Source organism: Leptidea sinapis, chromosome 44, assembly GCF_905404315.1.
Source record: "Leptidea sinapis chromosome 44, ilLepSina1.1, whole genome shotgun sequence".
NCBI classification, from domain to species: Eukaryota; Metazoa; Arthropoda; class Insecta; order Lepidoptera; family Pieridae; genus Leptidea; species Leptidea sinapis.
In genome coordinates, this window is record NC_066308.1 from 5,415,635 (window position 1) to 5,428,691 (window position 13,057).

General features: G+C 38.2%; 1 protein-coding gene across 3 annotated transcripts in view; it reads left to right on the top strand.

Annotated features, from left to right (window-relative positions):
- Nucleotides 1-13,057, top strand: part of LOC126977280 (casein kinase I-like) — a 34,573-nt gene that overhangs the window by 10,374 nt on the left and 11,142 nt on the right. For all 3 annotated transcript variants that reach the window (XM_050826039.1, XM_050826040.1, XM_050826038.1), the window contains exons 2-6: nt 480-586; nt 695-816; nt 1,636-1,830; nt 7,327-7,426; nt 8,743-8,845. In XM_050826039.1, the coding sequence (XP_050681996.1) occupies nt 480-586; nt 695-816; nt 1,636-1,830; nt 7,327-7,426; nt 8,743-8,845 (627 nt within the window). The remainder of the gene's footprint in view (nt 1-479; nt 587-694; nt 817-1,635; nt 1,831-7,326; nt 7,427-8,742; nt 8,846-13,057) is intronic.

Genomic DNA, 13,057 nt, shown 5'->3' on the forward strand with positions numbered 1-13,057 from the left:
GAATGTCAAAAATTAAAAATATTTTTTATTATTGAATTTACCGCTACTTCGTAAAGGGTTGAGCTAATGAGAAGAAATAGCAAGAAACTCATTGCCACTCTTTTAAGTCAAGATTTACATTTTTATTGTTTTACAAAGCATTTCAATTACAATATATGCAAAGTGATGCAACAAAAATACTCAAATGTCAAAAACTGAAAGGCGTAAGTCAAAAAAAGAAATCAAAAGTAAATTAATACTTATAACAACAAGAATTATTGAGTATAGTAGATGCATCAATGCACACATACCGTAAATAAATAGAGGCATTATTTGAGCATTTCATAAAATAAAATATATAATAACTTTAAACGAAATAATAATAAGAAAAAACACATCAGGCAGGGCTCCCGCTAACAAGATCGTCCAGCCACCAGTTTGATTTCCCCTTAACTTAGTTATGTTTTATGAAGTAATATATATCCGTCTGTCTTTTGCAGGAAGTTGCCGTCAAGGTTGAATCTTTAAAAGCGCGTCACCCTCAGCTTCTATATGAAAGCAGAGTGTATAAGATGCTCCAGGGGGGCATTGGCATACCACACATAAGGTGCTTTATATATTTAATGGTTTATAAATAATTACTATTGTACATAGAGTTTTATAATAATGATAGATTCCATGTCATCACAAATGATATAGCAATCTGATATTGCAGATGGTATGGCCTGGACAGAGACCACAACATCCTTGTGATGGACCTACTAGGGCCCTCGCTGGAGGACCTGTTTAACTTCTGCTGCCGTCAGTTCACAATCAAGACTGTGCTAATGTTGGCAGGTACAACTTCAATTAATAATATATTATCAATTAAAACTGTGGAAGGAATGTGATATATTTATTTTAACCCTGATTGAAGTATTAATTTGATCATTTTGTTATGTTTTTAAAGTGATAACCCTAGGATTCAGTTCTTCAGTTGGAGAGAGCACTCGCACGGAACGCGAGATGTCGGTTCGAGTCCCACATCGTTCATAATTTTTTTTGTTAACTACCCAGATGGAAATCTGGGTAGTTAATCCCAGAAGTGAGGGTTATCACTGTAAAAACAACAAATTGTTTAGATTTGCAAGAGTGACATCTCAACTCAATTTCCTAATATGCAAATATTGGGGTTGAGCAGGTTATCAACTGTAAAGTAAATACTGTAGATGAAGCCACAACCTGACAGTTGAACAAAACATACAAGATTTTATCAATGATACGTCACTCGAACGGTTGGCTTGTTAGTCCATAAAATTTAGTTTTCAATTTGATTTGATGTTGACAGCACTCAAATTTTTTTATTTCTTTAAATTTTTCTTTGAGAGACTGTCTATAACCAAGCGGATATATAGCACGAACAGCTATCTTTTGCAGAGCAAACACTATGTCAGCAGCATGACCCCACAGTAAAATACCGTACGTCATGATGCTGTGAAAATAACTGAAGTACACTATCTAGCGGTCGCAACATTCGTGTGCTCTCTAATGTTTCTAACGGTATATTATGCCGCAGAGCTGACCGCCACACATCCGGGTGGTGGGGATTATATCCTAATTTGTGTCGTGCGTGTAAAAATTCTTTTTTTTTTTATTGTTGTTATTGTTGATCAACAGACCAGATGCTGGGGCGCGTGGAGTTCGTGCACTGCAAGTGCTTCATCCACCGCGACATCAAGCCTGACAACTTCTTGATGGGTATCGGCCGCCACTGCAACAAGCTCTATATGATCGACTTCGGGCTGGCTAAGAAGTACCGGGATCTCCGCACGCGAGCCCACATCTCCTACCGCGAAGACAAGAACCTCACTGGTAAGATCCGACTTCCACGAGCTTGCTATTATACTATTGCCCACCTAGACTTGATGACAAACTTCTACTACTAACAAGTAGTATATTTAAACAATATGTTATATGTTTGAAGTGATAATCCTCACTTCTAGGATTAATACACAAATAAAATATGAAAAACAAATTTTATTTGAAAAAAAGAGCGACAAATCAAGTCAATTTCCTAATATGCAAATATTGGGGTTGAGCAGGTTATCAAATGTAAAGTTGATCCTGTAGATGAAGCCACAACCTGAGAGTTGAACAAAGCAAACAGAATTTTATAACGAGGCGGTACTCGGACGGTTAGCTCAGTTGGTGAGAGCACCGGCACGGAACGCCGGAGGTCGTGGGTTCGAATCCCGCATCGTTCATAAAAATTTGGTTTTCAAATTTTATTTGTGTAGTAGTATATTATTAGGGCTCCGTAGCCAAATGGAAAAAACGGAACCCTTATAGATTCGTTATGTCTGTCTGTCCGTCCGTCCGTTTATCTAAACTAAGTGCGCTTGAATAGTAGTCATTATAAATATTTCTTTTAAAAATTCAGGGCCTTTAATGCGCGTGCCTGACATCAGCATGGAAACCCTATTTTTGATTGGTGACATGCGAAGTGTCTGCCTGAACTTGACGTCACAATAGTTAGAATTCAGTGGGAGGCTCCTTTGCACCGTATGCCGGCTAGATTTTGAGTACCATAACGGCGCCTATTTCTGCCGTGATGCAGTAATGTGTAAGCATTACTGTGTTACATTCCGAAGGGCACCGTATCTAGTGAAATTACTGGGCAAATGAGACTTAAAATCTAATGTCTGAAGGTGACGAGCGCACTTGTAGTGCAACTTGAGGTGCTGACCTGACCTGCTTGTGGTGCCAGGTCGACCTGTTACTAACTATGACAGTAATCACGACCATCATGTTCACGTAGCATCCTTATCTATACTAATATTATAAAGCTGCAGTGTTTGTTTGTTTGAACGCGCTAATCTCTGGTACTACTGGTCCGATTTGAATGATTCTTTCAGTGTTGGGTAGTCCATTTATCGAGGAAGGCTATAGGCTATGTTTTTTTTTTTTTTTTCAAAATTAGGGATCCGTAATAAAATTGCTATTTTGTAACACAAGGTGTAAAATCGAAAACCTATTTTTGCGTGCGCTGCAAAAACTATTGACAATAGAACGAAATGATGTACAGGCTATAATATAGGCAATATTTTATTACTTATAAAACTATCGCGTGAATTATATTTTATATGGCAAAATAACGTTTGCCGGGTCAGCTAGTCAGATATATAACACAAACAATGAATTTATGCTCTAAATGCATCCAATATAGATAATTTATATTAATTTTTCAGAAATATTTGGTATTTAAAACGCTTTTAACTAAAACAATTCATATATTGGATGCAGCACCTTACAAACTAATTTGTTATGTATATCACAGCCATTGTAAAACACTCTCTTTGATTGAAAAGAGTGGCCGTTGAGTTTCTTGTAAACTTCTTGTTGTCAACTTTTTACGAACATAATATGGTAATTTAAATGTTTTTTTTTTTTTTTTTTTATGGAATAGTAGGACAAACGAGCGTACGGGTCACCTGGTGTTAAGTGATCACCGCCGCCCACATTCTCTTGCAGCACCAGAGGAATCACAAGAGCGTTGCCGGCCTTTAAGGAAGGTGTACGCGCTTTGTTTGAAGGTACCCATGTCGTATTGTCCCGGAAACACCGCACAAGGAAGCTCATTCCATAAGTTTATTTGACTTTGACTAAGGCTTGGATAGGTGTTCGCAATCAACGCCGTCCATTGGTTTTCTAGTAAGGTAATAATAATAATAATAATAATAACTGTTCCTTGTGAAAGCTGAAATAGACAAATTGTCGAAGTACCTACACTTAGCACACGAGGATACTGACATGTGGGAAGTTGATTCAACAATAATTGTCCCAATAGTCGTTTCCGTAAACGGTCTTATAGCAAAGAGCCTCGACCATCATCTCAAGAGGCTCTCACTTAATAACTGGATAAAGGGTCAGTTACAGAAAGCAACTGTTTTGGGAACGGCACGCATCGTGCGGAAGTTCCTCAGTCTGTCGCCCTAACCACCGGCGGAATTGTCGTGAACCAACGCCGGAGGGATTTTTTATATTTATATTTGTAATATTGATTTTTAAAAATATGTTATATATATAAATGTAGAAAATAAGACGAAATTGTAATAAAGAGTATAATAATAATATTGACACACTTTTACACAAATTATCTTGCCCCAAACTAGGCATAGCCTGTACTGTGGTTGCAAGACAACGATATATTTATTACAATATAATTACTTAAACATACATAAATACATTGTTGTCGATTCTCCTGCAACGTGTACACACGTGATGTCATCTCACGCGCGCCCGAAGGGCGCGTGGGGCATGATTTTCGGGGCTAATTTGCCCCCTGAATCAGGATTCAGGCGCTGGGCATGAATATGCCCAGGTCGTCGGGTGGGGGTGCGGGTGCACCCCTTTGAGGCCATCCTCTTCTTGAGATGTTGGGGGAGCGGATGCTCCCCTTTGCGGTCATCTTCTTCCTGAATTGGTAGGGGAGCGGATGCTCCCCATGCGGTCATCTTTTGGTTTTTGCGCCCAATATAAGGATAATTGGGCGCGGCGTCATATCCGGTAGTGTGGCGATCGTCGCCCCAGGTGGCCCAGCGATCAAGCCCCTATGAAGCGATCAGCCGAGCAGTGGGACGAGCACGTCGTCACACCTCCTCTTCTTCGACCCGCGACAGAAGATCTCGCGGGAAGCGGCGGCCGTCGGGTGGCCTCGCGTGCAAGGGCGCCAGGTCCCGCAAATGTGCGAAGTCCGACGCGTCTGCTCGCGAGAACATTGCGACGGCGAGGCGCCTAATGAAGGCGTCCAGGGTCTCAACTCCCAAGTCCCTCTGGATCGTGGTGTTCCTCACGTACCATGGGGCGCCCGCGACACGGCGGAGAATCTTATTTTGTGTAATTTGTAAACGCTTTTTTGAGCCGCCTGTCACGAGCGCGTACCATGCTGGTGCTGCGTACGTGAGGCGGGATCGGATGTAGGTCTTGTAGACCCCCACCTTGTTCTTTAGAGGGAGGCTGGAGGAGAGCACCGGACGGAGGAGCGCTGCGGCGACGTTGGCCTTCGTCACAGTGTCTTCGACGTGCTGCGTCATGTTGAGGCGACGATCTATCGTGACTCCGAGGTACTTGACCATCGAAGACCACGGGATGTCCTCTCCGCAGAACTTCAGCTTTCGCAGGCTTATGGACTGCCTGTATAGGCAGATGGCCTGGGTTTTCCTGGCATTTGCCGAGAGTCGCCAGCTTTTCAGCCAGGCTGGTAGTTCATCCAGCTGGCGCTGCATCTTCAACGCGGCGTGTTTCGACGTGAGGGAAGTGGTGATGTACGCCGCGTCGTCTGCAAACAGCGCCAGTGTGGTGGAAGCTCCGAGTGGGATGTCGTTCGTATACAGGGCGTACAACAAGGGAGAAAGGCAACTGACCTGTGGTACGCCCGCGCAGATCTTGTGCGGTTGCGTTATATGGTGATCGATCCGCACTCGGAATCGGCGATCTTCAAGAAAGCTGGCGACTATCTTTACCAGTCGTCTTGGAGCTGAAGTCTGGGAGAGCTTGTAAGTCAGTCCTTGGTGCCAAACACGGTCGAACGCCTTCTCCATATCCAGAAATACTGCAACAGCACTCTCCCTTTTATTCCGGGCTGCTGTGAGGAGATGCAGTACTCTGGATAGCTGAAGCGTTGTGCTGTGTTCAGCGCGGAACCCGTATTGCTCTTCACGCAGTTGGATGTGTGGCGTGATGTGAGACAGCAGGAGCTTTTCGAACGTGTGCAACGTGTACGGCGAACGAACTGCCGATTACCTAATACCTCGCTTGCTAAATGAGCTGCCCTTCATTGAGCGGCAAAATATAATACTAAAAACATTAATTACAGACTAAAAGATTGTCTATTACAAAAATTATAGCAGCTAAGAGAATTTGAACCTGCTAAGTCATATTTATAAGTTATATATTTTATTCGTTTTTATGTCTTTTAAAATATTTTCACTGTTGTTCATTTAATTTATAGCATGAGTTGTGAGTTGTGACGTATTATTAAGTGTTATTAGCATTAGCTGTTAACCTTTGTGGTTTTTTTAGATGACCTAGTTTTATATCGGTATGTGTAATATGATAAATAAAAAAAAATAATATATAAACATCCATGACTCGGAAACAAACATCCTTATTCATCATATAAATGATTGCACCTACCGGGGATTCGAACCCGGGACCTCTAGCTTAGTAGTCAGGGTCACTAACCATTCGGCTATATGGGTCGTCAAAGGTACTCGCATTGTACATCCAACTAGTCCTATTTGCGGTTTAATTCGACAGCGCTAGGTCTTGTGGTCTAAATATTGATTTCGTGTTTCGCATATCATTTCGGGACCATTTGGTTAACATAATACCTAGTACCTAGCTTTGCTCGGCTTTTTAAGAAAGTACAAAATTTTAACAAAAAACAAACTAATAGAATATCTTGATTCTCGAACCGGGGTCTTCTACTTTCCGGTTCGCCCAGCTATTATAGTCTGGTATATAGTGGCGAAATTTACCATTGTATTCTAATATTATTGTAGCAGTTTCTCATTAAAACACGGATAAAACATTTTTTTTTAATTGAAACCTTGCTAGATCGATTTCTCGCCCACGAAACTTCCGGTATACTAAATTTCATTAAAATCGTTGGAGCCGTTTCCGAGATTCAAATTATATATACATATATATATATATATACAAGAATTGCTCGTTTAAAGATATAAGATTTTAGTTTATATCATTCTTAGTTTGGTTATAAACAGCATTTATTTTCTCAAAATTGATTCCTTTAGAATTCTTTTTGATGTCATTTCTAATAACTATTAGGTACTACTACCGCTTCGGAAACAAATGGCGCTCCGAGAGAGTAGAAGCGGCGCAAGAAACTCTCCCAGCATTCTTTTTTTGCGCTCTTTTCAATAAAAATATACAATATTGTACAATCATTTCTATGGCTATAAAATAATCAATCAATCTAGTCCCAGGCTGTCCGATCATTTAGATATTCAGCAGTGGAGTAATAGGATTTACGACAGAGCCATATTTTTTATAAAACATTTAAATTTATCTATAGATAATGCCTGAACAGTGGCTGGGACTGTATTATAGAAGTGTATACATTTACCCTTAAAGCTATTATGTACCTTATGAAGCGAATAGAATCTATAGAATAACGGAACCAAATTAAACTAAAACAACTTTAACACTAGTGCTATAATTATTTAGATTCTTAACCAGGTAGGGACTGCCCAATTGCCTATATGGTATGCACACCCCTGTACGCAATAGTCTACCATAATTGTTGGATCATATGTGTGATAGTTGTGTGTGTTTTTTTTTCCACAGGCACGGCGCGGTACGCTTCTATCAACGCGCATCTCGGCATCGAACAGTCCCGCCGTGACGACATGGAGTCTCTGGGATACGTGCTCATGTACTTCAACAGGTGACCACCTCCCTCCATACCTTATTCAATAGTATAATAATCTTGCCACGATGGCCCAAGACTACGTCACCATATATTTCATACTGAGTGCTCGCAATTTGTATTGTCTATTGTCGTGTCGCTCACATCTGTAGCGTTGTTTCACTCGAATATAGTTTTAGAATAGTCATCGCAACTGATGACGTATTCTTAGGCGGGGGTATATTATTATACCATGCCTTTTTATGACAATAAGGGGCGAGACCAGCATGATGTTCAACTGATGGTAATTGATACGCCCTGCCCATTACAATGCAGTGCCGCTCAGGATTATTGATAAACCCGATTAATGCTTACACATTACTGCTTCAGGGCAGAAACAGGCGACGTTGTGGTACCTATAATGTAGCCGGCTCCCACTGGTAAATTTAAAATAATGATTTTTTTATGGAAGAGAGGACATACGAGCGTACGCTCACCTGATGTTAAGCGATCACCACCACCCAAATTCCACACCCGAAAGGAATCACAAGAGCATGGCGGCCCTTTAAAATATATTATGTTAATAATATTGCACTTTTTGTACTATGTAGCAGTTCCGATGAGGACCTTTTATGTTTCGTATTAAAAGGCGGTTTACTTTACATCTTAATTATTGTCAAAAATAAAGTTTTACTTCTCAACTATGAAGATCATGAAGATTAATTTAAATAGGTGTGTGCTGCAACCTTATAGAATTTACGTAACGACAAAACGAACTATTACTGTTGTTCATCAATTATTTCTCTTGTAAGCGACTTACGGCTGTTCCTACTAATATATCTACAGATAGAGATAAATTACTACCTTCTACTGTTAGTAATTATCTGCCAATAATCTGAAGCTGTCCCAATATACCCGATAAGTCATTCTTATCGCCTTATATTGGGACGCGTGAATTGCAATTTCCATATAAACTTCTATCGCTGGTAAGCTATACGTCCTCCCATTGACAGACAGCGTGTACGGATAAGGTGAGTTCCTGTCGATAAGTTTATCGGAACAGAAAAGTCTACGATAGTTACCATTTTATCTCAAGTAGGCCACAACTGGAGATAGACTGAATATTGAGAATTGTAATGAAAAATAAATATCTTTAAACCTAAAAACATATAGTAAACTTTTTGACGGCTTATAAAAGCTTAACTAAATTAAAATCTCATTCTAGCCGCTATGAAGGTTAAACCTATTAGAATATAGTAAGATAACCTATGTGTAGCCGCTTTTCAGGTATTAGACATAACATAATTATATCATTTACATTATAAATTAAATACTTATGGATGATGTGTTCACAGAGGTTCACTACCCTGGCAGGGTCTGAAGGCGATCACCAAGAAACAGAAGTATGAGCGCATCAGTGAGAAGAAGATGTCTACACCCGTTGAGGTTCTCACCAAGGTAAGTATCTATCATTGAAAGAGAAAACAAAATGTTTATTGACGTCATTATACATTCTGTATTATCAGATTATATATCAGATTAGTTCTTAATGTTATACTAATCTAATTATGATCTAATGACGCCAATGGGCCCCCAAATCAAGTTCTTAAAGTTATACTATTCTAATTATGATGTAATGACGCCAATGGGCCCCCAACTCAAGTTCTTAAAGTTATACTATTCTAATTATGATGTAATGACACCAATGGGCCCCCAAATCAAGTTCTTAAAGTTATACTATTCTAATTATGATGTAATGACGCCAATGGGCCCCCAACTCAAGTTCTTAAAGTTATACTATTCTAATTATGATCTAATGACGCCAATGGGCCCCCAAATCAAGTTCTTAAAGTTATACTATTCTAATTATGATGTAATGACGCCAATGGGCCCCCAACTCAAGTTCTTAAAGTTATACTATTCTAATTATGATCTACTGACGCCAATGGGCCCCCAACTCAAGTTCTTAAAGTTATACTTATCTAATTATGATCTAATGACGCCAATGGGCCCCCAACTCAAGTTCTTAAAGTTATACTATTCAAATTATGATGTAATGACGCCAATGGGCCCCCAACTCAAGTTCTTAAAGTTATACTATTCTAATTATGATCTAATGACGCCAATGGGCCCCCAACTCAAGTTCTTAAAGTTATACTATTCTAATTATGATGTAATGACGCCAATGGGCCCCCAACTCAAGTTCTTAAAGTTATACTATTCTAATTATGATCTAATGACGCCAATGGGCCCTCAACTCAAAGTTCTTAAAGTTATACTATTCTAATTATGAGCCCTCAACTCAAAGTTCTTAAAGTTATACTATTCTAATTATGATGTAATGACGTCAATGGGCCCCCAACTCAAGTTCTTAAAGTTATACTAATCTAATTATGATCTAATGACGCCAATGGGCCCCCAACTCAGTTCTTAAAGTTATACTATTCTAATTATGATCTAATGACGCCAATGGGCCCCCAACTCAAGTTCTTAAAGTTATACTATTCTAATTATGATCTAATGACGCCAATGGGCCCCCAACTCAAGTTCTTAAAGTTATACTATTCTAATTATGATGTAATGACACCAATGGGCCCCCAACTCAAGTTCTTAAAGTTATACTATTCTAATTATGATGTAATGACGCCAATGGGCCCCCAACTCAAGTTCTTAAAGTTATACTATTCTAATTATGATCTAATGACGCCAATGGGCCCCCAGCTCAAGTTCTTAAAGTTATACTATTCTAATTATGAGCCCTCAACTCAAAGTTCTTAAAGTTATACTATTCTAATTATGATGTAATGACGCCAATGGGCCCCCAACTCAAGTTCTTAAAGTTATACTAATCTAATTATGATCTAATGACGCCAATGGGCCCCCAACTCAGTTCTTAAAGTTATACTATTCTAATTATGATGTAATGACGCCAATGGGCCCTCAACTCAAGTTCTTAAAGTTATACTATTCTAATTATGATCTAATGACGCCAATGGGCCCCCAACTCAAGTTCTTAAAGTTATACTTATCTAATTATAAAGTTATACTATTCTAATTATGATCTAATGACGCCAATGGGCCCTCAACTCAAGTTCTTAAAGTTATACTATTCTAATTATGATCTAATGACGCCAATGGGCCCTCAACTCAAGTTCTTAAAGTTATACTATTCTAATTATGATCTAATGACGCCAATGGGCCCTCAACTCAAGTTCTTAAAGTTATACTATTCTAATTATGATCTAATGACGCCAATGGGCCCTCAACTCAAGTTCTTAAAGTTATACTATTCTAATTATGATCTAATGACGCCAATGGGCCCTCAACTCAAGTTCTTAAAGTTATACTATTCTAATTATGATCTAATGACGCCAATGGGCCCTCAACTCAAGTTCTTAAAGTTATACTATTCTAATTATGATGTAATGACGCCAATGGGCCCCCAACTCAAGTTCTTAAAGTTATACTATTCTAATTATGATCTAATGACTTCAATGGGCCCCCAACTCAGCGTAGTTGTGGTTTCGCAAGAATCCACAACGCTGGTCTTCCGTGGAAACCCAATTGTAAGATTGTCTTGGTAGATAGTGCTCTCTGTACTTTATCTACATATTTTTAGCTGGAGATACAAAACCAATATTATTATTATTTGAAGAGTGATGATTTAGATTAATGATTCCTAGTAACACCACGTCCAAATTTGAACTATTGTGTTCACCACTCATAGCTCGTCGTCAAGCCGTGCAGCCTTTACGAGCCGCAGTATCTTCTTGACGCGAGTATTACAAACAGCATGTGGGAGCAGGGTGTATTCACCATTGATGATGGTGTTACGCTTATGCATTAGTCTCGAAGTCTTGCCAGCTTGTGTATGACACGACAGAGCCACGGAACGAGATGACACAGTACTTCGTCATGAATCATCATATGGAAACGATATGATAATATTTTTCTATATATATATATAACATACTAGTTGACCCGACAGACGTTGTTCTGTATATAATAAATAAAATACTGTTTTTTTTTATGAATTTGTCAATAATATTTCATAACATCAGGAATTATTTCGTAAAATATGCTCCCTGTTGTTGTAATGAAATTGTTTTACAGTAGAACTGTCAAACCGTGCGTCAATAAACTCATAGAAAATATGTCCATACAAAACAAATATCGGACGACGGGGGACACATCAAAGGAAAAACAAAATTGTTGTTTTTATTTAATTCCGAACACTTTCATATTTATTCACCTTTTAAACCTTCTCTGGACTTCCACAAATAATTCAAGACCAAAATTAGCCAAATCGGTCCAGTCGTTCTCGAGTTTTAGCGAGACTAACGAACAGCAATTCATTTTTATATACATATATAGATTATTCTACTTATATTAATATACCATCGGAAAATAAACCTTCTCAGTGTCCCACGCAGCCGTTCCAATTACAGAGCTAATGCATTTATCCACCACACTTCAAATATTTTCAAAAAATTAAAACACTTGGATAATATTGATCTATTCTGCTCTGAGGTGCAAACAGCTAAAAGAATTGTGGCTAATTGTAACTTAGGGCTAGATCCTAAATAGAATTGTATTGTATATAATCTAGTTTATAAGTTTTAAATCTCGCAAATGTTATACCTAGACTTAAGTGAATTGTAATATTTAGTTGATTTTTTACTTGTACTCATAAATGGCCTTTTCTTATTAACATTTACATTTAATTCTATATTATGGCTGTCAGCCCCTCTAATATAAATAAATTATATTAACTAACATATATGTGTACTTCCAATTTCCATGTGAGCTGTTAATGTGTACAGATTTATTTCCCGGAATCATACTTAAGCCATCAATAGTCTAATCTCATATTTCTTGTATCATTTTCATTTGTTATTCTTGGTTTATCTTCATTTTACTCTAAAAACAAAATCAACTTATACAGTGTCCCTGAATGAAACCTTACTGAAGTGAAAACACCGACGCTATCGACACTGTCATAGGTTACAAAACAACACTGATAGAAATCAACAATTTGTGTTTTTCTGGCTTCTGCTAGCATCAAAGATTAAAACTTAGTATCCCGTAGCACGAATTATGACGTAAAATATATTGTAGTTTATAGAGCTTTGGTCCACGATTAAAATGCTACCACTCTTATTACAAGGTAATGCACCTCAAATTATGACAGTTTTAAGGGTTAAGTTAATTGTTAGGTTAAGGAAACGCCTAGAATTCGTTTCTGGCTTCTTGTTTCGTTGTTTTAACTGTTCTAACATAACATAACTTAACCTAACAATTTTTTTGTAAATTATAGTTGATAGAGCTTTTGGTCCACGATTATAGTGCTCCTAATCTTATTACAAGGTAATTCAGTTTTTAAGAAAATAACAAAAAAAAATTACTACCTCCAAACGGGTAAAACAAGTAAATAAAACACAGAACATAGGAACACTCCCGCATCTAAGATAGAAACGGAATAAAGTATAAACATTATACGAAAACGGAAAAAGAATTAAAGGATATGCAAGAAAAATAATTATTGTATTTTTTTAATGGCTTTACTCTTAACTCTGGGTTTCTAGCCTTTTAAGTCTTAAAATTTTAATTGAGTATGCCGTCTATTCTATCCCAGACTATTTACTGTTTTTCATTTATAATTGACAGTTA